This window comes from Talpa occidentalis, unplaced genomic scaffold (assembly GCF_014898055.3).
Source record: "Talpa occidentalis isolate TD23 unplaced genomic scaffold, MPIMG_talOcc4v2.1 talOcc4.5, whole genome shotgun sequence".
NCBI classification, from domain to species: domain Eukaryota; kingdom Metazoa; phylum Chordata; class Mammalia; order Eulipotyphla; family Talpidae; genus Talpa; species Talpa occidentalis.
In genome coordinates this window covers 83,731,114-83,757,736 of record NW_023604861.1, presented here as the reverse complement: position 1 = coordinate 83,757,736, position 26,623 = coordinate 83,731,114, and the positions used below count along the sequence as shown (strand labels likewise).

The 26,623-nt window shown below is 37.6% G+C and overlaps 1 protein-coding gene across 4 annotated transcripts in view; it reads left to right on the top strand.

Moving 5' to 3' along the window:
- EXOC6B (exocyst complex component 6B) overlaps positions 1–26,623 on the top strand; it is a 586,102-nt gene that overhangs the window by 425,003 nt on the left and 134,476 nt on the right. For all 4 annotated transcript variants that reach the window (XM_054701727.1, XM_054701728.1, XM_054701726.1 and 1 more), the window contains one exon: positions 5,415–5,488. In XM_054701727.1, coding sequence (XP_054557702.1) covers positions 5,415–5,488 — 74 coding nt within the window. The remainder of the gene's footprint in view (positions 1–5,414; positions 5,489–26,623) is intronic.

The following is a 26,623-nucleotide window of genomic DNA, read 5'->3' as shown; positions in this document are numbered from 1 at the left end:
ATTTTACCTATTTGCCAGATGTACTAGTTTTGCTTTTCTGAAACAAATTTGACCCTATCACTCATCTTTCTTTGAAATTACTCTTATTCTGTGGACATTTTGCAAAGATTAAGAAGAAATAGTTTTATATTGTATTTCTCATAGCTTGATTTTGATAAACTCCCAAATTTCCTATCTAGAAACATAGATTACAGACTAAAGCAGTCATTTTGACTTCTGAAAGCCCTTTCTAACTCTGACTCTATCATGTAATTTATTTTAATTAGACTTCTGTACTCTTCATATAATGTATATTTCCTTTTCTTTTGTCCAAATGTAAATGCACCAAATAATTTTAAAGTATATATTTTTTTTCTTTCCTCTCCAAGTGACAGAGTTAACTTTAAGATCAGTCCTTCAAGAAGCTAAAAACATTTTGAAATTAATGGAGCTACCCCCTTTTCCCCTTTGGTAGTTTTATTTCTTTATAATGTAAAGAGTATTAGAAATGCAAGTCTACACGGTATTTTTTAATTTTTCTTTTAATTTTTTGGGGTTACATTTTTGCTCTTCCATATGTGTATATGTTCCACTCACCCTACACCAAACCATCCGTGCGAAAACCCCATCTGCTTCTCTCCCTCCACTTATGCCTCCCTCTCCCCCATAGGATATTTTTGAAAAATTAATGTTGTTTCAAAAATGATTGCCACGTCTCATAGATTTAAGTGTGTTTGGGAATGTGAAGAAATGATTGATATGGTAAGTAAAATACGTTTTCTTGTGTGATTTGATTTTTTTCCTCCACACATGTATCTTCACTTAACAACTTTAAGTGGAGGAGTTAACTTTGTACCCCTCCTTTTAATTTTTTTAAATGGAAATATTGCTTTCATAAACTTCAGTTAGTTGAATTTCCTCATTAGAATTTGTTTACATTTGCAAATTTGATCTTGGATTTAGGCACTGATAGACCTGAGAGACCAAACCATGATTGGACAAGGGAAGGAAGAGCTGCTGGGGTTGCTGAGTTCTCTGTCTGGGTCAGTGCTGATCAGGGGCTCTACTAACCTGAACAAGTTTTCCAAGTGGAAGCTTTCTTGCCAATCTCAATGAAACCTTGCCTCAGTTCCCAAGTAACATGAGGTAATCAAAGGCAGGATTTGGTTCTGCATTGAGTGGTGCCAGCACACCTGGATATTCTTCAGTTCTGAGGCCACTCTGTAGAACTCTAAGCTTTGGAAACTGGTGCTGGCACAGGCCACTTAGAGACAAAAACCTACTACAGTATGTGGAATCCAAAGACAAGACCAGAAAGGGATTTGTTCATTGTGCCCCGTATATCTGTTGGCTCTACTAGGCCACAGTTACATGCATATACTTCTGTGTGATATCAAAAGAAGGTTTTCATTTGGGATCTAAAGAGTGGCAGTTGCATGTACATATATTTGATTTGTGCATGTCTCACTGTGTTACAACAGACTGTGTATTTCTTTCCACCCCCACCCCCCATTTGTTGTTTTCTTCCTTTCTTTTGATCACCCAGCATCTGGGAATTTGAATGTGCCATCCAATTCCAGTTGCCTGTGATGCCAAATTTTGAGCTTGTTACATCTTTTGTCTTTAGAGAAAGTATAAGTAACTCAGCATCACTGAATAATATTAGGATATGGGTGTATTCTTCTATTTCCTTTTCTTTGATTATAAAAGTAATCTATAGACATTTTAAAATGTTATGAAATATAAAGAATGAAACTCTTCCTTTGTCTTCCTCTCTGTAGTAGCCTGTTTTAACACTGAGTGCTTACTGCCATGTCTTAAACATATTATAAAGTTTATATATTTAAAATCAAACTACATACAAGTTTTCATTTTATTTTTTTAAATGTGTACTTTTTCTCATACTATATCAAAGAAACTGGAGAGGATAATACCTAAGTGAAATGTCAGCAGGAGAAAAACAAATACCCATAGATTCATTTATATATGGAATATAAAGAATAAAAACAGGTCAGACAAAACCAAACCAGTAACAAATCCTTGACATCTGACTGCAAAACTGAGGTAACCAGAAAGGGAGAGTGGCAGGGTGGAAGCAGGGAATAGGGGCCCAATGGAGCATGGGGGAGGATTACTGGTGCTTTCATGGTAGACGTGTGGAAATATATATTTGTAGAGGTTTAAGTCTATAACCCCTAAAGCAATGATGTAAAGCGACTTACTCTCAGTAAACATAATTAGAGGAGGAAAAATCCTGACTCTTGGAAAACAATCTTTTTAAAGATATATTGAGTCACAAAATTACAGGAGGTCTATTTTATGCATTTATTGAATTTTAAAAATAATATAAATGAAAATTGCTGTGCTCTGGGTAATATATTAGTGATTAGCCATATTAACTTCACTTAAATGAAGCATTTAAATATTTGCCTATAAATAAATTTGCAATGCCAACTCATTAACTTATCAATCAATGTAGCTGAATTTCTTTCATGTTTTGCCCTGCTTATAACAGTATTTCTTAACCTTTGTTTGGTGGCCAGCCCTCTGAGAATTCAGAAAAAACTATGAATCTTCTTCCCAAATAGATGCATATTCACACAAAAAAACTAACTGATAATGAAGGCTATAATCAATTGTTGTGTACTTAATTTTAGGGAAGTCATAAATTCCTAGAGCCTGCTTATTCATATTCAGGTTAACAACCCCTTACCTATTACAATCCCAAGATTTTCATGGCAGTGAAGATTATGCGTGATTAATAGGTTTTGCTATTTGTGTATTTGTTGAGCATCTGCTATTTTGAACACTTGTGGGTTCCTGTGATATGGTCCTTATTCTTTAGGAATTTACTGTCTACAAGGGAAGACAAGAATTACGTACATAAAGTAATGAAAAAAAATACAAATATACAGTAATTAGACATGTCCAGAAGTTGTATATGAAAAGTAACCTCTTTACTTTGTTTTACCTTGATGCTATTGTCATTCTCTAATTCTCTGATTTATATGAGGGAAAAGCAAATCTAAAAGGCCACCAAATCCTTTGGGAACCCAAAACATTCAATGTGTCATAAAATGAGGTCTATAAAGTAAGACTCTGAAAACTAAATATATATCACATCCAGATTCCTGAGCAGTTTCATCAGTATCATCCATTATTCCCAGGGAGCATGCCCAAAAAGCAGATTCAAGAATGTGCAGCCGGCTCACAAGTATTCACCCCATGTATCACAGGGCAGCTCTGTTGAGCTGGCATATGTAGGCTAGTTGAGCACTGTGATAGTTGTTGCATGTCACTAAAGCAGGGTTCCTACAAACAGAGAGGACTTCATTTATATTTTATTACTAAGTAACATTGCTTTACAACACTGATTCAGGAGAATAGGTTCATACCTGGAGAGGAATTTAGTACTTCACATGATACAGCATACAGTCATACAGGAACAATAATGATAATATACCATCCTTGGATGAAGTCAGCAAGCATGAAAAACTTATTTAAGCTGACCACCTGACAATCAAGACTGTTCAAAACAGTGGCTGTGGCTATAATTTAAAGAATTGCTTTCTACAGGACCATGGTATGGGAAAGTTGTACATTTGACTTGAACAGTTATCACCCATATGCAAGGTTATCACAGATAATGGCTATGGTAAGATATGGGGCATGGATTATGTCAAGCTTTCTATTAACATAGTTCTCATCAAGTATTTGTATAGTTTTAGAATTTGGCTCTTAAAATCTTGATTACTTGGGCTACACACATATGATAGAATTAGTTTATAAATAGCATTTCAAGTTTCTTTTCAAAAGAAAGAGAAACTGTAGTGCTGCTAACCATGCTACATAGTTTTCTTTTTTCCCACTTATTGGCATCATTTTAATTAGAAATGTCTAAAATAAGAATATTTTGTGTGCAGTTGTATAATACACTTGTGCTACATTTTAATTTAAAAAATTAATTTATTTAATAAATTTCATTTCACATATTTCCATAATCCCTACAACCTAACTTGTTGGCTTTATTTTTTAAGGTAGTACAAGGACTTTTTGAAAACCTGTTATTTCTGTGGACCTGCTAGATGGAAAACAATGCTGAAAGAACAGAAATTGCTATCTTTATTCACACATTATCATTTGAATCTATCCAGCTACTAGTTGTTAGAACCAGTTATCCAGATTTATGTACAAATATCTTGATAGATTTTATTTAATTTCTGAAGAAAAAATGCAATGCCAACTCTTAAATTTCTTAAACTCATTCCTAGAGAAAAATGTAATAAATTAGAAGAAAAACATTTCTTTTCATACTTGCTTTGAGTAGACACTGGAGTTGTTTTACCATAAGCAGATTAATGTTAAATGCCCATCACACTTTCGCTTCACAGAGACAATTAAAGACAGTAACTGTCCAGTTTTTGAATCGTGTGTGTGTGTGTGCGTGTGCGTGTGTGTAGGGTGCTTAAGCAAGACCTTTTGATTTCATAATAAGCAGGGCTTAGGGACAATAAAACTTGACATTCTTAATGGTTACAAGTATTTGTCCCTATAGTCTTGTTCTATTATCTTCTTGTTAATGATGTAGAAGCCAGAGTCATAAACCAAGCATGTACCCAAGGTGCTACTGTAAATTGCAAATAGCATCCATGTGGTCTCTTCCACCTAAGACTAAATTGGGGTAGAGGGAAGAGACAAAAGAATTTTTGAGAGTGATATTGAAGTCAAGGACAAAGAATATGCCAGAAGGATGGCCATGTGCAAACGTTCCCTGTTTCTGCGGTGAGATTTATCTAGATGAGCCTTTTCATCTCTTCAAACATTCCTTTGCTCAAGAGCCAAATGTTAGATTGGGGCAGCCTCTGCTGCTGGTTGTGTGTTTGTGTGTGTGTGTGTACACACATGTGCGACAATGCGCCCATGAGATAATACGAATAATCAGTGAGGGAATAATTAATGATGTGGCAGGGAATATTTTTTGATAAATGCTTGGGGAATGAGGTGACAGGCGTGAAATTAGAAAATTCCTTCAGAGATCTAAAATATAAATAGCTTTCGGAACTGAAAAGAGTTTCACAGCTGAAGATTTTATTGTGTTGAGAGGAAAAACTTTTTTCTCTCCCCCACTCCCTCCTCCTTTGCAAGTTGTTTGTCCATTCACAAAACAAATACTCTGAAGCCCAGCGCGGCTCATGGGAATAAATTTCAGGTCGAATTAGTACAGTTTCCTTGCTGTCAGGATGCTGGAATTAATGGTGTTTTGATGACACGAATTTTGAAGGGCAAACAAAGAAGCTGAAGGGAGAAAGACATGACTCCTTAGAAGCTTGGTCCTCCTCTCCCCCAGCCTCTCTTGTCTTCCCTGTCATCCGTCTGCCAATCTCCCTGTCCATGGTTAGTTAAAGGCGCTTTTTATCCTCTTTTCTTTCCCACAGAGTTTGCCAGATCCGGCCCGGTGCCTGGGTTCCAGGAGGACACGCTGCAGTTGGCCTTCATCGACTTGAGACAAGTAGGTCTTTGTGTTTTTGTTTTTTGTTTTTCTTTTAAGATGTGTGACTGAAGACCATCAGGTCTTAAGGAAAAGGGGAGGGAAGGGGGATTGGCGTTGGCGATTCACACTGGAGACCTAAGGGTTTTTCCCTGTGTTTGAGGCCACCTCTTTTATTTAGCTATCTGGGATCCTTAGCTATGGTGGAGTTAAAGGTTTTGTGGGTAGAAGGCAAGGCAGGAGGTGGGAGGAGGGACTCAGAGAGTAGAGGGACTCAAGTGACCCTCAAGTGATGTGACCCATTGTGCTATAGTTGGCTTCTGCAGACACAGCAAAAAGATAACTCAGCAAACCCATGCTAAGCAGGTGCATTGATGCAGAGACTGCCTGCCTGGAGAACTTTTGTTTGTAGATAATGAGGGCAGCAGCATTTAAGAAAAATGAAATATTTTACATTCTGGGTTTTAGTTTGGTTTGCTGACTTTTTTCTGTTGCCTTAAGTTTCCCATCCTCTCCTTTGTAGAATGTGATCAGCCATGAGTGACTAAGTGGTCCTTTTAGAAGATGGTTAGTAAAGGCCCTGACCAGTCATGCTAACCTGACATGCATCCTTGTTAAAGTAGTGATGAAAGCTTAGATGTACCTGAGCTTTGCCAGCCCATTGTATAGAAAGAGTAGTTCTATATGGCTGCATCTTGCAGAGTGAATTGAGTGGGTTGGTAGGCCTTGGTGGTTTGGGTATAGAGGAGCTGCCTGGGTGGGGGCCGAAAGAGGGAGAGTTAACTGGGCTCTGTCATCTCTTCACTCTGAAGATGGATGGGGTTGGATAGAAAGTGTGAATGAATCAATGACTGATGCTTCTTTCCTATTAAAACAATCTTTTTTTTTTTTTGTCTGTTTTAAAAAGGGGGCTGGCTTTGTTTCTCCTGCCATAATGATGCAGTGCCTCTTGTTTTCAGAGCTGACATAGTTTGCATTCTGAAAACTTTTAGATGCCCAGGGTATTTCTTAAAGCTGTAGGATCCCTTGTATCGGTAGTCTCCTTACCACTGTGACTCGATTCATGCTGGAACAGCTTTTAACCCATAATGGATGGCCTGAGCTAGCCCTGAATCCTTGTGGATGGGTGGTGTAATCTGTCATCTAATGACAATTCTGGAAAGCCCTGTTGAGCAGAAAACAGAAAATTGTGTCTCTATAGCCCCACCATAGTTTGCGGATTCAGGCCGCGTCTCCGAAACGTGTGTCAACTTAATATTTGGGGGCCGAGGTGGGGGTTCTCTTCCACATAAAGGCTTTCCCAGCATGTTCACAAATGGAGCTGAGTATCCCTTTCCACACTTAACACCTTCCACCTGTGGATTCAGTGACTCAACTGAGAGGTTCATGTTTTAACCCCTTGATTGACTGAAGGTTGAAAGATTGGAATTTTGCTTTAGGGTTTTGTGGGGTGGTATCTGTTGGACTTCACCCCACCTCCACATTTTTTCTCAGAAACTTCTGAGCCAATTGGCTTTTCTTGGAAAGCAGAAATTAAATTTCATTGGAGAAGCACATCCAAGGAAAAATGTTCCCTTCTCACTATTCATGAGAAGGAAATGTGGTCATTCTCTCTAGTTTGTGGATTTGTCCTTATGGAAAGCGACTAATGTTCACAGAAAATGTTAACTAAAGGGAGTAAGTTAGAAAGCACAGCCAAAATAAGGTGGATCTGAGCCGGGGATGCATTCTCAAGTACTGTGAGCTCCCAGTGAGCATATTTGTTTATGCTTAAGTTCCTACATTCTATTACTTTTTCGTTCTCATAGTTCCTTTAATGAAGCAGTAAAAACCAAAACTCTAAAATTTTCCTAATAATGAAAGAGGGTACCTCTTCTTATCTCCTAATTTCTATTTATGCTGATTAAAACAGCTTAAATTTTTCTAACCTAGATCACTTAAAAACTTCCCTAACTCTCAGGGTACTTATTCTTAACAGTCCTCAGGTAGTTGAATCATTGTGAGAAAAATTATCCTTTCACACTCCATGATATTGATATCATTGATATTGTGGCAGTTCATCTTAGTCATTGCCATAACTTATCTAAAGTGAGCACCTTTTAAAAAGGAGACTTCTTCTGATCTGTAGAGATGTTCAATCAATAGACAAAAAGCCAGGAAAAATATGTTTCCAAAGGAGATATCTTGACCTCAAATGAGTCATGATCAAGTGCCCTTGAATACGCTGCCCTTTTGAATGTAGTCTTCGAATCCTTAAATAGAATTATGCTATTGCAGAGTTAGGGCCTAATCTTACAACTCATGTAGTGTAATATTTAGCTTGATACTTGTAACCCTGGATAGTACCCCAGATTGGCAGAGAATTCACTTGCACAGAGCAGCAAGTTCCACATTAGACCAATCTGATTATTAGAAAGTAATTTCTTAAGTTGACTAAAATCTGTTTCAGTTTGTTTTGACCCATTTATTATATGTTTTTAATCATCTCCAATTTGGGGATGGGTTTTCTACTCCTGATTTATTAAGCTTCTTATCTGCTAGTAATAGATTCTTTTTTTCATATGTAGCACTTACATCCTTTCCTTATCTAGTCTTCATATAGTTGACTTTACCAACCAAAATTGGAGACTTTACACTCTTTGGTCTATTTTTCTTTTCTTTTTTTTTTTTTTTAATAGAGGCATGTTTTATTTATTTATTTGTTTGTTTGTTTTGTTTATACATGCACTGGGTACAGTCAGAAGCGCGGGAGGGTGAGAGAATTCACCAGAGCCAGAGCGGGGAGCAGAACAGGCAGAAGGACCGAAGTACACTGCTGAGGGGAGCAGCGGGCGGCAGGAGAGGTCTGCGCGCCATGTGGGACCCTCCTCCGGTGGCCGGGGAGCAGCCGGGGATCGAACCGGCGCTGCAGAGGCTGCGGGCAGCTTCGCAACCCAGCACTCAACCGCTGCGCCACTGGTCTATTTTTCTTTTCGACATATTATTTACAACATACATTTTAATCATTCAAGCTTGTCTTTGCCTTTTTAGGCAGGCCCTGATTCAGTTATCCAGCTTATTACCTGGCTTAATTATTATGCTCTTTTACAATAACAAACAGGACTAATAGAAGTTAAAGGAAGAAATTAAAGTCAAGGTAAATTTCAAGTAGACCCTATACAGAAAGGGGATTTGTCCCCAAACAGAGCAGCCAGATAGTCTTTTCTTGTCATTGAGTGTTTTTGCCTCACTGGTTTATGAGTATATTCATCTGACCATGCTTTCATGTTCTCTGGCTTTAAAGTGTTACAGGCACTATCAATCAAATGATAATTTTTTAAATATTCAAAACAGAATGTCTGAATCATTTCTGTATAGACTGTAATAACATAGTGTCATTTAAAGCTACAGAATTTCATTAAGAAGCAAATTAGGTGTGGATAGCAAAACTATTCATCCTTTCTCACCTGTCCTGTCTATTCTAAATTTCTTATCTTAAGGTAGAGAATTAAATGACATTTTGAATATACACGCTTTCATGATATTTTACATCTGTATAGCAATTCAGCGTTAAAGTGCATTTACATGCATTTCTCATTTGTCAGATTTCTGGGTTTCAAAAATCTGCTGTTAATAATAATGTGAATTAGTGCAACTTAGACTCTACCTCTTTGTCACCTTATATTTTCTGTTTCCAAATTTATAAAAGTAGATTTGCATTCATACATTCATATATCAAATATATGAGCATATTTCTATCAAAATCTAAATTTATGTTTATGCTAAATCTTGAGAAGGACAACTGAAAGGCTCACTTACTAACTGTCTTGAAGTGGCATGTACACTCCAAGTGGTAATAATTGCTTGTCTTTAGTAGTTCATAATTGGAAAGTATAATATGAGGCCACTGGGAGATTCTCAGTAGTTATTTGATTATTCAGTGGTACTATCTATGGTTTGTATTTTCTTCTGTTGTAAAACATTAGGCAAATAATGCTGAGGGTCATCAGAATTTGAACTTCAGTTGATTTTAATTTTAGTTTACTTTATCAAACCATGGGTGCCTTCTATTAACGAAGCACAATCTAGTATTGGGGGAATACACAAAAAAATATAAACAGTCTCTGCCCTTGAGGAGCAAAAAAGATGCTCAATCAGCAAATTCTGGATTCTAAAATCAGGCACACTCTGGTAAGTATTACATTAGAAGGATGAAGTCATTATGTGTGTTTTAGCAGCTTTTGCTGCATAACAGATCACTTTAAAACAAGAATTATTTACTGAGGTCAAGTTTCTACAGGTTGACATGTTTAGGGTAGGTTCAGTGGACTCACTCAAACCTTGAGGTCAGCTGCTAGGTTGGCTTGGCACTTCACCTTGTCTAGCATGTTTTAGTTAGGCCAACTCTTCTCTGCTCCATATGATCTCTCATCCACCAGCAGCCTAACCCAGTCTGATTCACATGGCATCTTGGCCGGGTTCCAAGAAAGCAAGAGGAAATGTGCAACCCCCATGAGATTTGTACTTGAAACTAGCACATCATCATTGCTACCATTTTCTATTGGCTTGAGCTAGTCACAAGGCCAGCCTAAATTCAAGGGATGGGTGCATTTGCACTCTAGTTTATACTCTCATTGGAATATAAGACAAGTTTTATATAAATGATGCAAAATAGATAATGCAAATCTGGAGCAGGACTGTATTTATAAATGGGGGGGAGGTCATGAAATGAGAAAGGTTTTTATGGACTTAAATAGTTATAAAATATTTCATGGAAAAGGTAGGGAGTTAAATTGAAAGAAAGTCAGGCATTGATGAGGAAATTTCAAGCACTGAAAATAGCCAGCGGGCTTCCCTGGTGGCGTAGCAGGTTGAATGTAGCGCTGTGAAGCTGTCTACAGCCTCTGCAGCGCTGGTTTGATTCCCAGCCAGCCAGGGAGATACCCACATGGCGCAGCAGACCTCTCCTGTCTCGCCCACTGCTCCCCTCAGCAGTGTACTTCAGTCAGTCTACCTGTTCTGTTCCCCTTTCTGTCTCCGGTGAATCCTCTCACTGTCCTGCGCCTCTGGCCTGTACCCCAGTTCTTGTATAAAACAAAATCTTAAAAAAAAAAAAGAAAGAAAATAGCCAAGTGTTTTCATATAAAAATTTGTGTTTAGGGCCTCCCCTGGTGGCGCAGCGGTTGAGCGCTGGGCTGCAAGGCTGCCCGCTGCCTCTGCAGTGCTGGTTGGTTCCCCTGCCGCCAGTGAGGGGCCCATAAACAAACAAACAAACAAACAAACAAACAAATAAATAAATAAAATAAAAATTTGTGTTTATGTGTGTGCATATTGATTTCACTAGGATCTAGACTATCTTTCCTCCTCTAAGTATGAGGCTAATCTCTTTAAACTCTTTAATTTCTCTTTTTTTACTTCTTATACCTTATTTTTACTGTGTAGCTTCCATATGGACCTCCTTTTTTTTTTTTTTTTTTTTGATGACCTACACTTCTCATCAAATGCTATTTATTGCAGGCTACGTTGACATTCACTGTGAGCAAATCTTCACTTCCCACAGTAATTATTTACATTACTTAATTTATGGCTATTCACCTTACATGCTTGGCCAGCAGGAAGTGGTATGAGTGTGCTTTCTTCTTTAGCAACATCGTATTATTTTCGGCAGCTTGGCCCCAATTATCATTTACTTCCGATATACATAAGTTTTTATAAAGCTGAATGAACTAGATTGTGACATTGCATCAGATCTCCTGAATGGAGCTTGTTGGCAACGACTCTTATGCAGCAAAGTCATCCCAAGATATCTACGGCTTTTTTTAGATTGGGTTGGTGACATTCCCTCTAGGCCAGTTATTCCCCAATTTCTAAACCTTTAGTCTAAAGTAAACACAGTGCATTTCCATTGCAGGCACTTAACTTGCCTTAAAAACAACTGTAGGACCTGAGAGAAATAATTGTAGATTTCTTTGGAGATGTTGAACAAATTCTAATCCTATTCCTGTTAGAGTGATATAGTAAAATCAGTACTGTCAGTTAATATCAGCTAGGAAGACCTAAGCATAACCTAAAACCTAGCTGTGTCGAATTGCCCCTCCAATTTCCCGGCCCATCTCCGTCCTACTCAATAAAACTTAACTTCGATTGAATACACACATATATCACAAACTTATTTTTGACTTGTAACAATATATCAGACAAGATTTGGTGGAAGTTGAGTGAAGCATATGTACATATGGAGAAAAATGTAACCCCAAAGTTATATAGACATATAAATGACTGATAAATTTAATAAAAAATACATATCAGACATAATAAAAATGGTATGTAAACAATAGAATGTCTTTTTTAATGCTTTCATATTTGCCATTCCAAACAATCCCTAATTAGGAGACTACCAACATAGGAGGCCATGGGGTGGGGTAAGGTAGGCCCACACCTTAAAATCCCTCATTTCAATTGTCTGTTTTTCATCACACCACCTTCAAGCTATATTTGATTGGAAGACAACTATCTCCCAGAAGTGCTGCTTTTTTTTTTAAACTTAAAATGTGTTTTAATAAGTTAATCTCCGAAAAACTCCAGAGGTATCAGGGGAAAAATAAAACATCGTACACCAATAAAAATGTATAGCATAACTATCTAAGATAGGCAAGCTTAAGAGCTACTGCTTTGCCTTCAGCATACAGCATCAAGAAAAGCTGTGGACAGCAACATTATAGAAACAAAAGGGCCATCCCTGGGTTGTCCTGATCCATTAAAAACAGAGGCAAGTTAATCCAAATTTCTTTTTGAAAATATGCTAAAATGAAAATCTCTTAGAAAAAGTATCTTCCTTAAGACACAAAGGGGTAAGATATGGAATACAACAGAACCAATTGTATGCTCTGTGACCTCTGTGGACATTTGCCTGAGTTGCTGCCTGGGAGTGAATGTAGCAGTGGGGCTAAGGCTACTGCATGTCCTTCTTACTGCTGGTCCTTAACCGGCTGGAATGTAACTTGAGGTATTTGGGGGTGGGGGTGCCTTGTAGTTGTCCTGAGTGTTTATTGCGTAGTTGCCAAAGAGCGGTGTCTGAGACAATGAGAAATGTGGGATTAGGCAATTGGGAATTATTTTTATGAAAGAATACTCTAGTGGAGGAAAATAGTGTTATATGTGAACCCTAAATAGCAAGTGCATGGACTAGTAATGGTATCAGTAGAAGTACTTCCCAAGTGCTCACTTGAAATACTCTGTTGACCTTCAGATTATGTATGATCTTGAATTTGGGCTGTAACAGTGGGGGGAGTCATCTGTACCAGCTTCAGAAATCAAATAGCTTGATAACTCATGGAATTAGAAGATGTCATTATTATGACTAATGTGGGCGGTGGGTTGGAAGGCATGGATTCAACCATAAAGTACATTATCTTGGAAAAGATTATCTGCACTGCTAGTATGACAGCCTGTATTTGTGGTTAGGTGTCATTTCAGAAATGAAATTCAGAGTTATCATATCCCAAAGACATTGGTGGCCAGAAGAGGATGTAGTAGATACCAGATCACCTGCACAGATCTCTGTGCTGATGATAGCCATTAAATATCCCTGCAGATCATAGTTCATGTTTTGACAGGCTCAATAAGCACTTAGATATAGAGATAGACTTCCCTAATCAGAAGGTTTTCATTCATCATTGAACACTATGCCTTGCATGGTTGAGGCGGATATAGTGCTATGATGGTATTTAGTGGATAAGACATATTCCTTGCCCTCATGGAGCTGACATTCTTGTTAAGTTGCCGGTGCTTGTGAAGCATGCCTTTTCAACGTTCTGCTCTTTCCAGAATCGCTCTTTAGGTGGCCCTGGCATTTCAGGGGGCTGCCATTTTATCTAGATTTTGGCTCTTTTTTAATTAGTGCAATATTGGTTCATTTTAGGGACAGCTGCAGTGTTTTCTGGCAAGATCCCCAGCACAAGGCCAAATCTATTGTACACTTCTACACAGGCTTTCAGAAAAGGACTTTGAGCTATGGTTTGGCAGCCTGGTGTAAATAAGATGGACAGCTTAAAGTGCTTCAAAATGTGGTCCTTTGGGTTTTCAAAACAGGTTTTCTTGGTTGTTTTGGCAAAATTGTTTTGCCCAAGTTGATTTGACAGACACCCATAAGCTTCAGAGCAATACTTTTAACCTCAAAGGAAGCTCTGATGACAAATAATTCCTGTTCACAAGGAAGGGAGAACTAACACCTTTAGGCCTGGCTATGTGAAAATGCATGAACAGGAACATTTCTGAGAATAGGTTTGCTGAACTAGACCTTTGACCACATATAAACCAGGTTGGATCAGCTTACACAGGATGTGCCATAGCTACTGGGCTGCTGCTGTAATCTCTGCAAATCTGGTATGTCTCCTTACCATGCCTGAGATATTAGTAATGAGAGTCGTCATGAAAAATCTATGCCAGTAATATGTAACACATTCCTAGAACTTACTGAATGTCCCAGGTTGATGATATTATAGTTTATTTTAAAACTGCTAAGATTTCGTATCACCTCATACCAGCCCAGTAACTGGGGAGGAGGTGAGCTCTGAAGTTCTCTCAGGACTTCCTCTAATTTAACATAGAATCTGTTGTGTTTTTTTTTTTTTTTTCTTCCCCAGACCAGGATCTCATGGAATAATATTAAAGGCAGAGTATAACTCTTTGGCATATAAAATCTTGTAAAGTGTCATGTGAGTGCTAGAAAAAGACCAGACATTTATTGAGAAAGTAACATCATAGTGAGGTGGAAAGGTCATTTTCTATTCATTATACTCACGCTGTGAAAATCATTTTAGCAACTCAGAGGTCTAATTTTTTAAAGCCCTGATAGAGTTGTTTAAGAAGCTGGGAATTCGAGGAGAGGAAATCAATGTTAGTAGTGAATGCTAACCACAATGAGAGCCTGGTAGCCTTATGTGAGGTAGACTCCTTAATGACCTCTGAAAAGAGAGCAGTTGGGATCCTTAAAGGGAGGCTGGAAGGTCTAATGAACTATACTGTGTGTTTTCCAGTGAAGGGACCTTGTATACTACCTGGCAGGAATATAGGTAACATACACTTGGTTCTTTGCACAGTTGTGCTTGGTAGAGAGGTAGCTTGTTGTGAACCTCACTGAGAGCCCTCCCTTTAGACAGTGAGTGTCTGGAAATGCTGATTCCTGAGTATAGGCACTGTGAGCCTTCAAGTGTCTTCTCACTGTATTAATGACAGTGTGGATACAAGGCAGTGAGTAGAGGACCTTCTGTTGGGAGAAGTTGTGAACATTATTTTGGTAGCAAGAGACAGTATGCCAGGCTTTTGAGTTATTTTTCCCATGACTAACACATTGGATTGGGCCTTTGACTCATAGGCCTCCCAGGCTAATGGTATCTATTATTACTGTCAACATGAATTGGCAAAATCCTAGGTTAGATGGGAAGTCAACAGAGTTGTTAAGGGCTTCCTGGACCCAGAAGAAAGTTTTGCCACTTAGAGGTTCTGTCAGAATATAGGACAAACTTTCCAGTAGATGCTAGAAGGATCTTTTCCTGAGATGCGAGTCTATTCTGTGATAATCCTTCTACCACTTTGCTCCAATAGAATGACTGTAACTTGAATATAAGTGTCTCTCTCGATAGCCTCAAGTCTGTCAATTCAGAAGCTAGAGTTTCATTCCAGTTTCAGCTCTTGTGTGAAGAGCTAATAAGCACAGCACTGTAAACTACTTGACAATTTCTACTTTGGCTCATAAACAGCCTTGATGATCCTCTTATGCTATATCACAAGTGATCCAAGTAATCTCTGAGGCAACATGCCTAAGCTGGCCAGAGGCACCACACCACAATCTGCTTCTCTCAACAAGCCAAACCTAAGGCACTCGGGAACTTTCTCCCTTACCTCCGACACACAGCATGAATATGCATACCTAGAATTTGTGAATGCCTGAGACAGTCCAGTCACATCTCCTGGAGAAAGGACTGGAAAGTCACCACCAGTGGTTTTCCCTGGGAGTACCAGTGTTATGAGAGACTCTAGTGCTGGCTGGATTCAAAGCAAATAGGTTTTGAGCACAAATCCCCTCCCCACTGAAAGCACTCTGCTTAGTGTCCTTCCAGAGGATACTCAAAGGTCAAGGGAAATGCAGCAGAGTCAGACCTTGGAACTAATGTCGAACTACTGCATCCTACTGCCGCTGGAGGGCAGCAGAGAGTGACATCAAAGAGCTAGGAGTCAGTCACAAGCATGGGCACCTGGGGAACAAGGATCAAAAAAAGCATCCAGAACCCTGATTCAAAGATTAAAACCTTCCAGGGAAGGTCAAGGACCAGAGAAGGGAAAATATGTGCATTGACAAGAAAGAGGAGCCTGACAGTGTCACTAAAGATAGGGAAGCAAAAAGACAGCGTTAAGTGTCAAGTCCAAGGGTGCAAGTAAAAATGGAACAGTAACCCAACGAAAGAAAGAACTGCAGTGGGAGGCAGGTCAGAGTGAGTGAGTTGAGAAGACAAAGGTAAGTCAGGAGAGATGGATTCTCTGAAGGCAAGCATTTCTTTGAGTAGCTTTTTCTTGATTAGTCAGGATCATTTCTTTCCTGGTTTTTCTTGATTTCAAGGCAAAATAACTTGTTGAGAATGTGGAGAGAAGTGATATGACATTCTAAGATACGACCAAGGTATTCTGGTATATGAAATTGAACTCAAATGTGAAACCCTTCTGGATATTGTTGGTCAGTTGTAGCTTCTGATATTCCCTTTTCATAATTTAGACTGTAACATTTGCTAGGGGTATCCGGTGTAAAAGAAAAACAGCTTCTAGAGGCTAGATATATAGGCAAGATCTCAATAAATCCAGGGACTTAGATCTATTCCCAGTAGGTTAGAAAGAGTAGTTTGGAGTCTTTTCTAAATGCTAAGAACTTAATCATCCAAATCCCTTAAATATGGAGGAATATGCCTCATAGGAACACAGTATCTTGAACTCCTAAATTTCAGAAGACCTATATTGGGTGTTAGGACAGCATAGTTAAGAAGTTTGGAATTGGGGCCTCCCTGGTGGCGCAAGGGGTTAAACCTAAGCACTATCAAGCTGTAGCAGCCACTGTAGCATGAGTTTGATTCCTGAGTTAGATCCCCAGCCAGCAAGCTGCCACGCATGGCGCAGCAGACCTCTCCTGTCTCACCTACTGCTCCTCTCAGCAGTGTATTTAGTCGTCCTCCTGTTGTGCTCCCCACTCTGTCTCTGGTCAATCTTCTCAGTCCCGCACCTCTGGCCTACACCTCAGCTCTTGTATGCATAAATAAATCTTTTTAAAAAAAGTTTGGATTGAACAGACTTAGGTTGCTACTAGTTGTGACACTTGGCAAATTATTTGACCTCTCTCAGTGTAATTTCCTTTTATCTAATTATAAAATATCAACAAATGTGATTACATTATCTTATTTAATACTACCTTCAATATTACAGGCTTATAACTTATTTAAAAATTCATTTTTATAACCTAGGATCTGATCTCAATAGGTTAGTTCATAACAGTTAAATAAATTGTGATATATCCATGTAAATATGAATAAATAAGAAGAAATGAACTGTTGCTACATCCAATTCTAGAATTTATATCAAATCTGTAAAATGCAAACTAATCTATAGTGACAGAGGTTGCTTGGGGGCAAGGGGACAGGACTGAGTACAAAGAACCGCAAGCAAGTTCTTGGGATGGTAGAAATGTTCTTGGTGCTGGTAACAAGGATGTATATATTTGTAAAATCTCATGGAGCTATTCACTTAACATAGGTACATTGTATTGTAAAGTTATATCTGAATAAAATTTATTTAGAAAGTAGAAGCCTCAAGTTAAATTTTAGAATGTTATAGAAAATTCTAGAATTTATATTCTTTTGTATACCCTTTGTGTATGGTTTCTTTCACTCAGCATAATGTTTTGAGATTCATCAATGATAATGAATATATCAGTATTCATTTCTTTTTTTAATGAGTGATATTTCTTTATATGTAAATATAAGAATATATTTGGTTATTTACCTGCTATTATTATGAACATTTTGTTGTTTCCAGGCTAGACTATTAAATAAGCTGCTAAAACATTCATGCACAAGTGTTTGTGTAGATATGTTTTTATTTCTCCTGGGTAATACCAGGAGTTGAACTGTTGAGTCTCTAGTAAGTGGATGTTTTACTTTACTCTATCTTTAAAAATGTCAAACTGTTTTCCAAAATGGCTGTACCATTGTCCAAACCACCAGTGAATTAAAGTTCCATTGGTTCTACATTCTTTTCAATATTTGGTGCTGACAGATTTTTTGTTGATTCATTGAGGCACAATTTGCATAGAGTAAAATCCATTCTTCTTAGATACACAGCTCTCTAAAGTCTAAAGAACTTATGTAATTATGTAACACCACCAAAATCAAGATACAGAAAATCTCCTTTATCCCTCTTTGCAGTGAGTCTCTGACCCCACTTCCAGCTCCTGGCAACCATTGCCCTGATCTCTGATGCTCTTGTTTTGTCATATAAATGGACTCATACTTTTAATTTTGGTTTCTTTCACTTAGTATGGTAATTTTGAGGTTCATTCATATTATTGATCTATTAGTAGTTCATTTTTATTGCAGAATAGTATTTCACTATGGGAATTATTTGTTTACTCATTCACTAGTTGATGAATATTTGGATTGTTTCCAGTTTGGGGATATGACGAGTGAAGTCACAATATATGTTTATGTATGCAGACATATGTTTTCATTTCTTTAAGTACTTGGGAGTGGGGTGTGTGAGTCAAACTGTTTTCCAAGTAACTAAAATTTTGCATTCCCACCTGCAATATTTGGCAGTTGTAGTTGCTCTGCACCCCTGCATGTACTTGATATTATCATTTTTTTCCACCATCCTAATAGTGTATTTGTGGAGGTTTAAGTTCGTTTTTCCATGATAATTGATGTTGAACAAAGTTTTGTGTGTTTATTTGGCATCCATGTTTCTTTGGCTGTGAAGAGTTTATTCAAATCTTTTCAGTATTAGAAATATTTTTATTATTGAGTCATAAAAGATCTTTATATATTGTAGTTAACAAAGTTAAAAGATATGTGTCATCTCATGAGATATCATAATTATCAGCTGCTTTTGCTTTTAATTTTCTTAACAATATCTTTTTAAATGTTTGTTTTTTATTTTAATGGCATCATTTTTTCCTCTCATGACTCATGCTCTATGTCCTATCTAAAGAAATTTTGCCTAACCCAAAGTCACAAAGGTTATCCCTTTTTTTTCCTGAAGGAGTTTTATGTGGCAGATATTACATTTAGGGCTCTGATAGTACATTTCAAACGTGGTATGATCTAAAACGTGGTCAGAGTTCTTTTTTTTAAATATACAATATACAATTTTTCCAACCCTGTACTATCTCCATTGATTAGCCTTGACACCATACATACCATATATGTATTAGTCTATTTATGAACTCTCTGTAATCTGTTCCATTGATCTATATACCTACTCTTTTGTTATGTCTTGATATTGCTTTTACATGAAATCTTGAAACCAGATAGTACGTATCTTCCAAGTTTTTTTATTTTCCCAAAATTGTTTATTCTCGGTCCTTTGCAATGTATTTTAGAATCAGATTGTCAGTTTCTACAAGACAACTTGCTGGAATTTTGACAAGTATTTTATTGAAATCATAAGTTAACTTGGGGGAGAATTAATATTTCATTTTCTAATCCATATGCATAGTCTCTCTCCATTTCTTTGTCTTCATTTCTCCCCTCAGTGTTTTATAGTTTTTAGAAACTCTTGCAAATATTTTGTTAAATTTACTTCATCGTGGTTACTATTCATTGTAAATAGTATTGTTCTCTTAATTTAAATTTTTAATTGTTCATTGCTGATATATACAGTGGATTTTTTCATGTTAACCTTGAATCTCAACATTGCTAAACTCATTTGTTAGGTATAGTAATTTTGATACATTAGTAGGGGATTTTATGGGTAGACAATTATGGCATCTGCAAATAACAACAAATTTTCTTCTTCCTTTCCAATCTAGATGACTTTTGTTTCTAGCCTTGTTGTACTTATTGTACTTCTACACAATGTTGTGTGGAAGTGCTGAAGGCAGAAATCCTCAACTGGTTCCTAATTTAGTGGGGAAGTGCTCAGTTTTCCATCATTAAACATAATGATAGGTGTTTAAGTTTTTATGTCTGTCATCAGTTGTGGAAGGTTCTTTTAATTCTTAATTTGCCTAGAGTATTTATTATGAATGATACATCAGTTTTATATCCCATCATTTAATTGGCTATTATTGTTTTTGAACTTAGAACTTTTGTTTTCTTTTTATATTTAAATTGTAATATATGTATTCATGCTTAACTCCTATTAATCTGATTGACTCTTTAAGATAATGTCTTTATACAAGAGTTAGAAAGATGTCTTTAGTGACTTTTAAATGTGTTGATGGTTCCTATAACAAAGGGTTAATACCAAAGTACACCTGTTAGTGTATTCATGCGTTAGTTTTCCAGCAGCCTCACCAATCACCAGATTGTAATTTTTAAGTTTTTTGATTAACTTGAGAAGAGAGTACCCTTATTTTTTATCCCACATATTTTAATGTTATTGTACATAAAAAAAAATATGGAGTGTCATGAATATCCTTAAGAGTATGGGTTTACAATGTCCATTTTTCAACTTTCACTGCCCTGTCCTGAGATGGAAGACTTTTTTGCAGTATAATTTGATGCATCTCTAATTTAATTTTAGCTTATTGCAATCTCATAAGAACACCAAAAAAGCAAGATATGAGTGTCTAATTAAGTAGTCTGCAATCATTGCATATGCATTTGAAGGAGGGACAGATTGCCATGCCATTAGAAGTGATGATTCTTGCCTCTTTGTTATTGTTTTCACTAATGGGCCAATGCACTACTTTGCTTCTTAGTTTTATTTTGGTTATTTAGGTTGTTAAACTAAATTCACTCTTAATTTATTCTCATTCTGAGACTAAAACATTTGAGATTCACTATTCATGGTATTTGAGAATCACGGTTATCTAGGGAAATTTAATCCCATGTTAATAATCAGAAAATGTGGAATCTATTGCTTGCCCCCAGTGTTACTACAGAAAAGAGCCAATTAATGTGCTATTGACTGGCAAAGTTAACTTCTCTATTTTCCAGACTGAGCTAAAAAATATGCTTTAGAGACTTAATCTGAATATTGAGGTATTCATCTAGGTCAACCGTTAATCAGAGAGGGGCCTCAGAATTCTTTCTAGAGTTCTGCTAATTTGGGTCTGGTCAAGGCAACCAGCAGATTCTGTACAGCACTGTTTTGGCCTCCTCATAAACTGCTATCCAGTGACTTGGGACCACAAGAGACTTGGAAAGACAATGAGGAGAAAGTGGTTCTTAGTAGCTACTGAGGCTATATATATATATAACTATCTCAGACAGCAGTTAAGTTGGCAGCATCACTGCAAGTTTATATGTGTTATGAGGTAAAGGGAGATGTAATTATTCCTTTAAAAGAATAATACAGCACTAACTTCATCATCTGTCATATTCATATAGATTTTGTGTGAGTGTTGTGTGTGTGTGTGTTTTCATTCATACATTCTTTCCCGTTCTCAATCCAAATATGATTAGAGTTCCCTATGAGCCTCTTTTTTTAAAAGATTTATTTATTTATGCATACAAGAAATGGGGTACAGGTCAGAGGTGTGGGGGGGTATGAGAGAATTCACCAGAGACAGAGTGAGGAACAGCTGAAATACACTGCTGCGGGGAGCAGCGGGCGAGTCAGGAGAGGTCTGCTGTGCCATGTGGGTCACTCCCTGGCCAGAGATCAAACTCATGTTGCAGTGGCTGTGGATAGCTTCATAGGTTGTGTCATAGCCCCTTGCGCCACCAGGGTGGCCCGCGATGAGCCTCTTAATATCTCCTTCCCTGTAACTCTGGTCCCTTGTAACCTCTCGTCAAAGGGGAAGCTAGTGTTCTATATGCTTTCTCTGGGGTAACAAGTTCCTACATACCAAGTCCATACATCTGTCTCTCTGTCTGGGGGGACATCTTTTCTTTCACTATCTGCTTGATGCAATGATAATGAAAAGAGACAGTTAATTTCTTTGTTGAGAGGTCATTATAGGCTGTAAGGATAGAGAAGGGGCATGGAAGTGGATATGTTCTTAATTCTTTCTGTTAAATGTGCAGCTGTGTTTTATGCTTACATCTCTTGATCTATTTTATGCCACTGCCACTGAGGATCTTTTATTGTTTTCTTCCATCCTGCCACCATCTAGTTTTTTTTTTTTTTTTAAGTATAATTATGGTCATGTCATCTGCCGGCTTAAAAAGCCTGAGAGCTCACTATTTCCCCACGAACACATGTAAACTCCTAACAAAGCAAGTCTGGTCCCTGCTATTCTTTGTAGTCTGATTTTCCTGCCACTCTTCCCCATGTCACCTCTGCCAGGACCACTCTTACCATCTTAATCCCCAAAGTGGGTAAACTTTTGGCCCCCTCTGCCTATCACAGAGTGGTCTTTCTTGGTAGAGTGACAAACTTCTCCTCATTCTTCATTCTTCACGGATTGGCCCAAATGTCATCTCCTTTATAAATCCTTCCCAACCGCCTCAGGCAGATTTAATTGTTCCCCCTTTGGGTCCCTGACATTTTGTATGTCCCTTCATTATAAATTCTCTTGTAATTATTATTTGTTTAATCATCTTCCTTCTCCTTTAGAGTCTGAGTTCACCAAAGGCAGGAACCCTGTTTTATTTATCCTTGAATCTCCCCTTCCCCAGTGGGTAACACAGTTACTATTAGATATTATACTTTCATAACTGCTTGCTGAATACATGGACATAATGTTATTTTGTGGTATTTCAGAAGTAAATGGAATTAAGTTGAATTTCTAAATAATATTGGTGCTCAAACTCACTTAAGTAAACCATGCTCATCATTTCCCTCCCACTAAACACTCATAATTTTCACTTTACTTTAATCTTGTTGAATGACGTGCAGAGGGCACAGCTCTGGGGAGGGCAGGATCAAATATGGGGAAAGGGAACTGATCTGGTAGTCCCTGACAACTAGCACATGAGGACTTTCTTTCATGAGAAACACAAGGGAAGGCTACCTAGAGCATCATGCAGCTAGATGCTGAAAAGAAGAATAGTTTTTGCTCACCTAATAAATTATTTTTTCTTCTCAGATTAAATACTTTGGTCAAAATTTTCCAGTCCTGGAGAGCACCTGGGTTCAAGTGTCAGACATTGTTTCTCTATTTCTATTCCCAAGTGGGGGCCATTTTTCTCAATGCAAATGCACCCTTGGAGTTCATCCAGAATTTCATCTTTGCTATATATATTCCTTTGAGACTTATGTAGCCCTCTAACTGAGTTCCAAAATTAGACCAGAATGTCAACCCAAACTCTGAAACCAATTCAAGATGTTGAAATCTTTCTAGGAATGACTTCAAAAGTAATTTACAAGTAATTCTTGCTAAGGCAGTAAGGAATTTTGAATGAAAGTGATTAATGTGTTGAAATTGTATTATTTTATGCTTTCATACTTATCTTTATCATGCATGGTAGTAAAAAACTCTCATTATGTTCTATTGTAGCCTTGAGATGTCCTGTAACTAAGTTCTTGACTTCCCATTCTCCCCATAAAAATCTGTTCCTTCTGCAGGAACAGGCAAACAGATTGTTTGCCTCTCAATCAGTGACAATTCTGGTCTTTCTTCTAGGAATAGAAACTTTGGAGTCATCCTCAACTCATTCTTTTTCTCATGTCTAACATCCAGTCTATTAGCAAGTTGTGTTTTCTCTCCCTTCAAAATATATTCAGAAACTGGAGGGGAGAACTATCCTATATTGTGAAAAAATTAATAAGGATGTTTAAAATATATCTACATATACATATACACATATATTCATTCAGAAACAAGACATTTGTAACTATTTCTCTTTTCTTCATTCAATAATAATTGTTTCTCACTCTCTTTTTCCAGTAGCTTCTTAACTGATCTCCATGCTTATGGCTTTGCATTCTCCAGACTATTCTCAGTATAGCAGCCAGTGAGAAACACATAAGGCAAAAGTAAGATCTTGCCATTCCTCTGTCCAAAATTTCCCAATTGTTTCCCATTTCACTCTTAGCAAAAGCCAAATGCCTTTTAATGACCTATAAGATCCTATAGAGACTTCACACAAACATAACCTTTACCTCTCTGACCTCATCTCCTACTGCTTTTGCACTCAGCTCTTACTATGAGAGCCTCTTTATTGTTCCTTCACCACACCCACTATGCTCCCATCTCATTTGAAATTGCTCTTCCTAGAAGGTTCTTTTTCAGATACCTAAATTGTTTGCTCCTTTATCTTCCTAAAGCCTACATTTAAATCATTTAAAGTTCACTGTCTCGTTGAGGGTATCCCTATTTAATATTGTATCTTCCCTTTCCCACTCCCATTACCTCTTTCACCCTGCTTCCAAACCAAAACCAAAGTATAATTCTGTCCTCTTCCCTGCTTTATTTTTCTCTGAAGAATTATCATCTTCTAGTATGTTATATATCTTACATACCTGTTTATTTTCCTCATACTAGAAAATTATATTCATGAAGGTAGGAATTTTGCCCTTTTTGTGAAGAACTTTATTCCTACTGCCTAGAACAATTCCTAACACATGGTAAGCCTTCGGTAAGTATTTATTAAAGGGAAAGTGCAATCTCTGTTTGTTTGCCTTAGTTTTAAGTACTGATCAATCTGATGGTCCATTGAAAATCAGGATTTCAGAAAATTTTTGATCAGCAGTGCAAAAGTATGTTATATATATTAGCCATGAGCTCGCTGTCTTTCAATGAGGTAGAGAAAAAGATACTCCCTAAAGGTTTCTTTGCTTCATGATATAGCTTGATAAATACCTGCTGGTAAATCTCCCTTCCTGGTAACATGTCATCTCATTTGTTGTTGTTGCTGCTGCTGCTGCTGCTGCTGCTGCTGCTGCTGTTATGGCTCAGGAAAACTCTGAGCCAAATCAAAAATCTGATCACAAGGCTCAAGAATAAAATAGCTGTGGTTTTATGTTATATGCTGTACTTTTCTGGGCAGCATAGGTTTCAGACATTTCTTCATTATACTTCCCACTTTTTAGGAGGTATTAGACCTAAAATGTCTTGGTAAAAAGTCAGATTTAGCAAAGGTAAAACAATCATTTTTCCTTCTTTCTCTTTCCCATAGTCTTTCCCTAGAATCTAGTGTTAATTTTACACACACACACACACACACACACACACACACACACAATCCTTATGCATAGCTATTGAGTTTTAAGTTGTTTACTATCTTATGGCCTTCTAGACACACTGTACTTCTAGGCCCAGCTGGAGAACTACAGCTCATTTTTTCATACATCATCCCTATTACTTTTTAAAAGTAACAGGTAGGTAACAGAGATAATAGAACTGATTATCCTGTAGAGATGAAGCTAGAATTGCCTACAGTGGTAAAGACTGGCATTGTTTCTCCCACATTTTTTCCCTCTTCATTGAGGCTCAAGAATAAAGTGACTGCAAGACTGAGTCCATTTAGCAGCTTATAGCATTGTGCCTCCTATAGACAGCCCTCACATGTAGGACCCTGAAGGGGAATCCATGTACCTGTTTTCCAATATAAAATGAAAAGACTAGGTTAGATGATCTTCATGTTTCCTTTGATCTCTTATGTTCTCTGATTCTACATTATCTCAACTAGCTTCAAACATCCTTTTTTTTTAAAGATTTATTTTTTTATGCATACAAGAGCTGGGGTACAGGCCAGATGTGTGGGGGGTGAGAGGATTTGCCAGAGACAGAGTGGGGACAGAACAGGCAGATTGACTGACGTACACTGCTGAGGGGAGCAGTGGGCGAGCCATGAGAGGTCTGCTGCACCATGTGGGTTGCTCCCTGGCTGGCCGGGGGATTGAACTCATGCTGTGGAAGCTTCATAGGTTGTGTCTTAACCCCTTGTGCCACCAGGGAGGCCTGTCTTTAAAAATCTTTTCCTTCAAGATGGTTTTGTTCCTTAACTTTATGTATGGATTTCTTCAGAATCCCTATAATTCAGTTTTAGAAGATGGCACTTATTTATTTTTATTTATTATTATTATTTTTTTAATTTTATATCTTTTTACATCATTTTTTATTTTTGCACAATGTATGCATTTTCATCTTGGTTATAGTCCCCATACAATTACCACCCTCCCTTGTTTTGATGCTACTTTCTCTTCTCCCCCCAACCCCCGTAGTGTGTCTCTGGTTTGTAGTTGCTTGTTGATTTTGATTTAAAAGCTTAAAAGCTTCCCTATCACTTATGATCCTCAACTAATAGCACAGGAGCCACCAAAATCTTTTAGTTGAATTAACACTTTTTAAATCTACAAATCTATCTCATAGAACTTACTAGACTCTATTGGAAAAAAGAGACACCAGCAGACTCCCTGTCTGGTTTTTCCTGTTGAAAAACCGAGGTAAGGAACTTCTTGTCAGCAAAAGAACCTGCCATCTAGGTATTCTAACCTTTCCACAGGTAACTTGCTTTCGGGAGTGCTAGCAATGATCTATTATCTTATTGTTTGGAGCAGTATGTTCTTAGAAAAGAGGTCTCTGAATGTTCAGCCAATTTAACAGTTCATTGTCTGAGTATTCTGAGATATTTCAGGATATTATGTACAAAATTGAAATTTGTATGGTCACAGCACAAGAATCAGCACCAGTAAGGATGACTGAATGAGGAGGGAAAACACTGGGCAAAGAACTTTCAGAAAATTATTTCCAAGTTAAAAGTTAAGTCAGTAAGTCATGAACAGGCAAAACTTTGCATAAGAATAGTTGAAGTCAGTATCCCTTTGGATCTATTTCTCTATTCTTTCTCAATTTTTTTTTTTGCTTCTTTTCCTATGCCCATCCCTTAATATTCTATCAGTCCTCTGTTCTTCTTACTCCATATTCTACCTACCTGAGGGTGGAAAAAGTGTGTGTGTGTGTATGTGTGTGTGTGTGTAAAAGAGAGAGAAAGAGAGTGGAGAGACTATTGTCTGAATCCCCCCGCTCCCCCCAAAAATGGCCATATCTTAACCCTTGGGACCTGTGACTATGACACCTTTAGG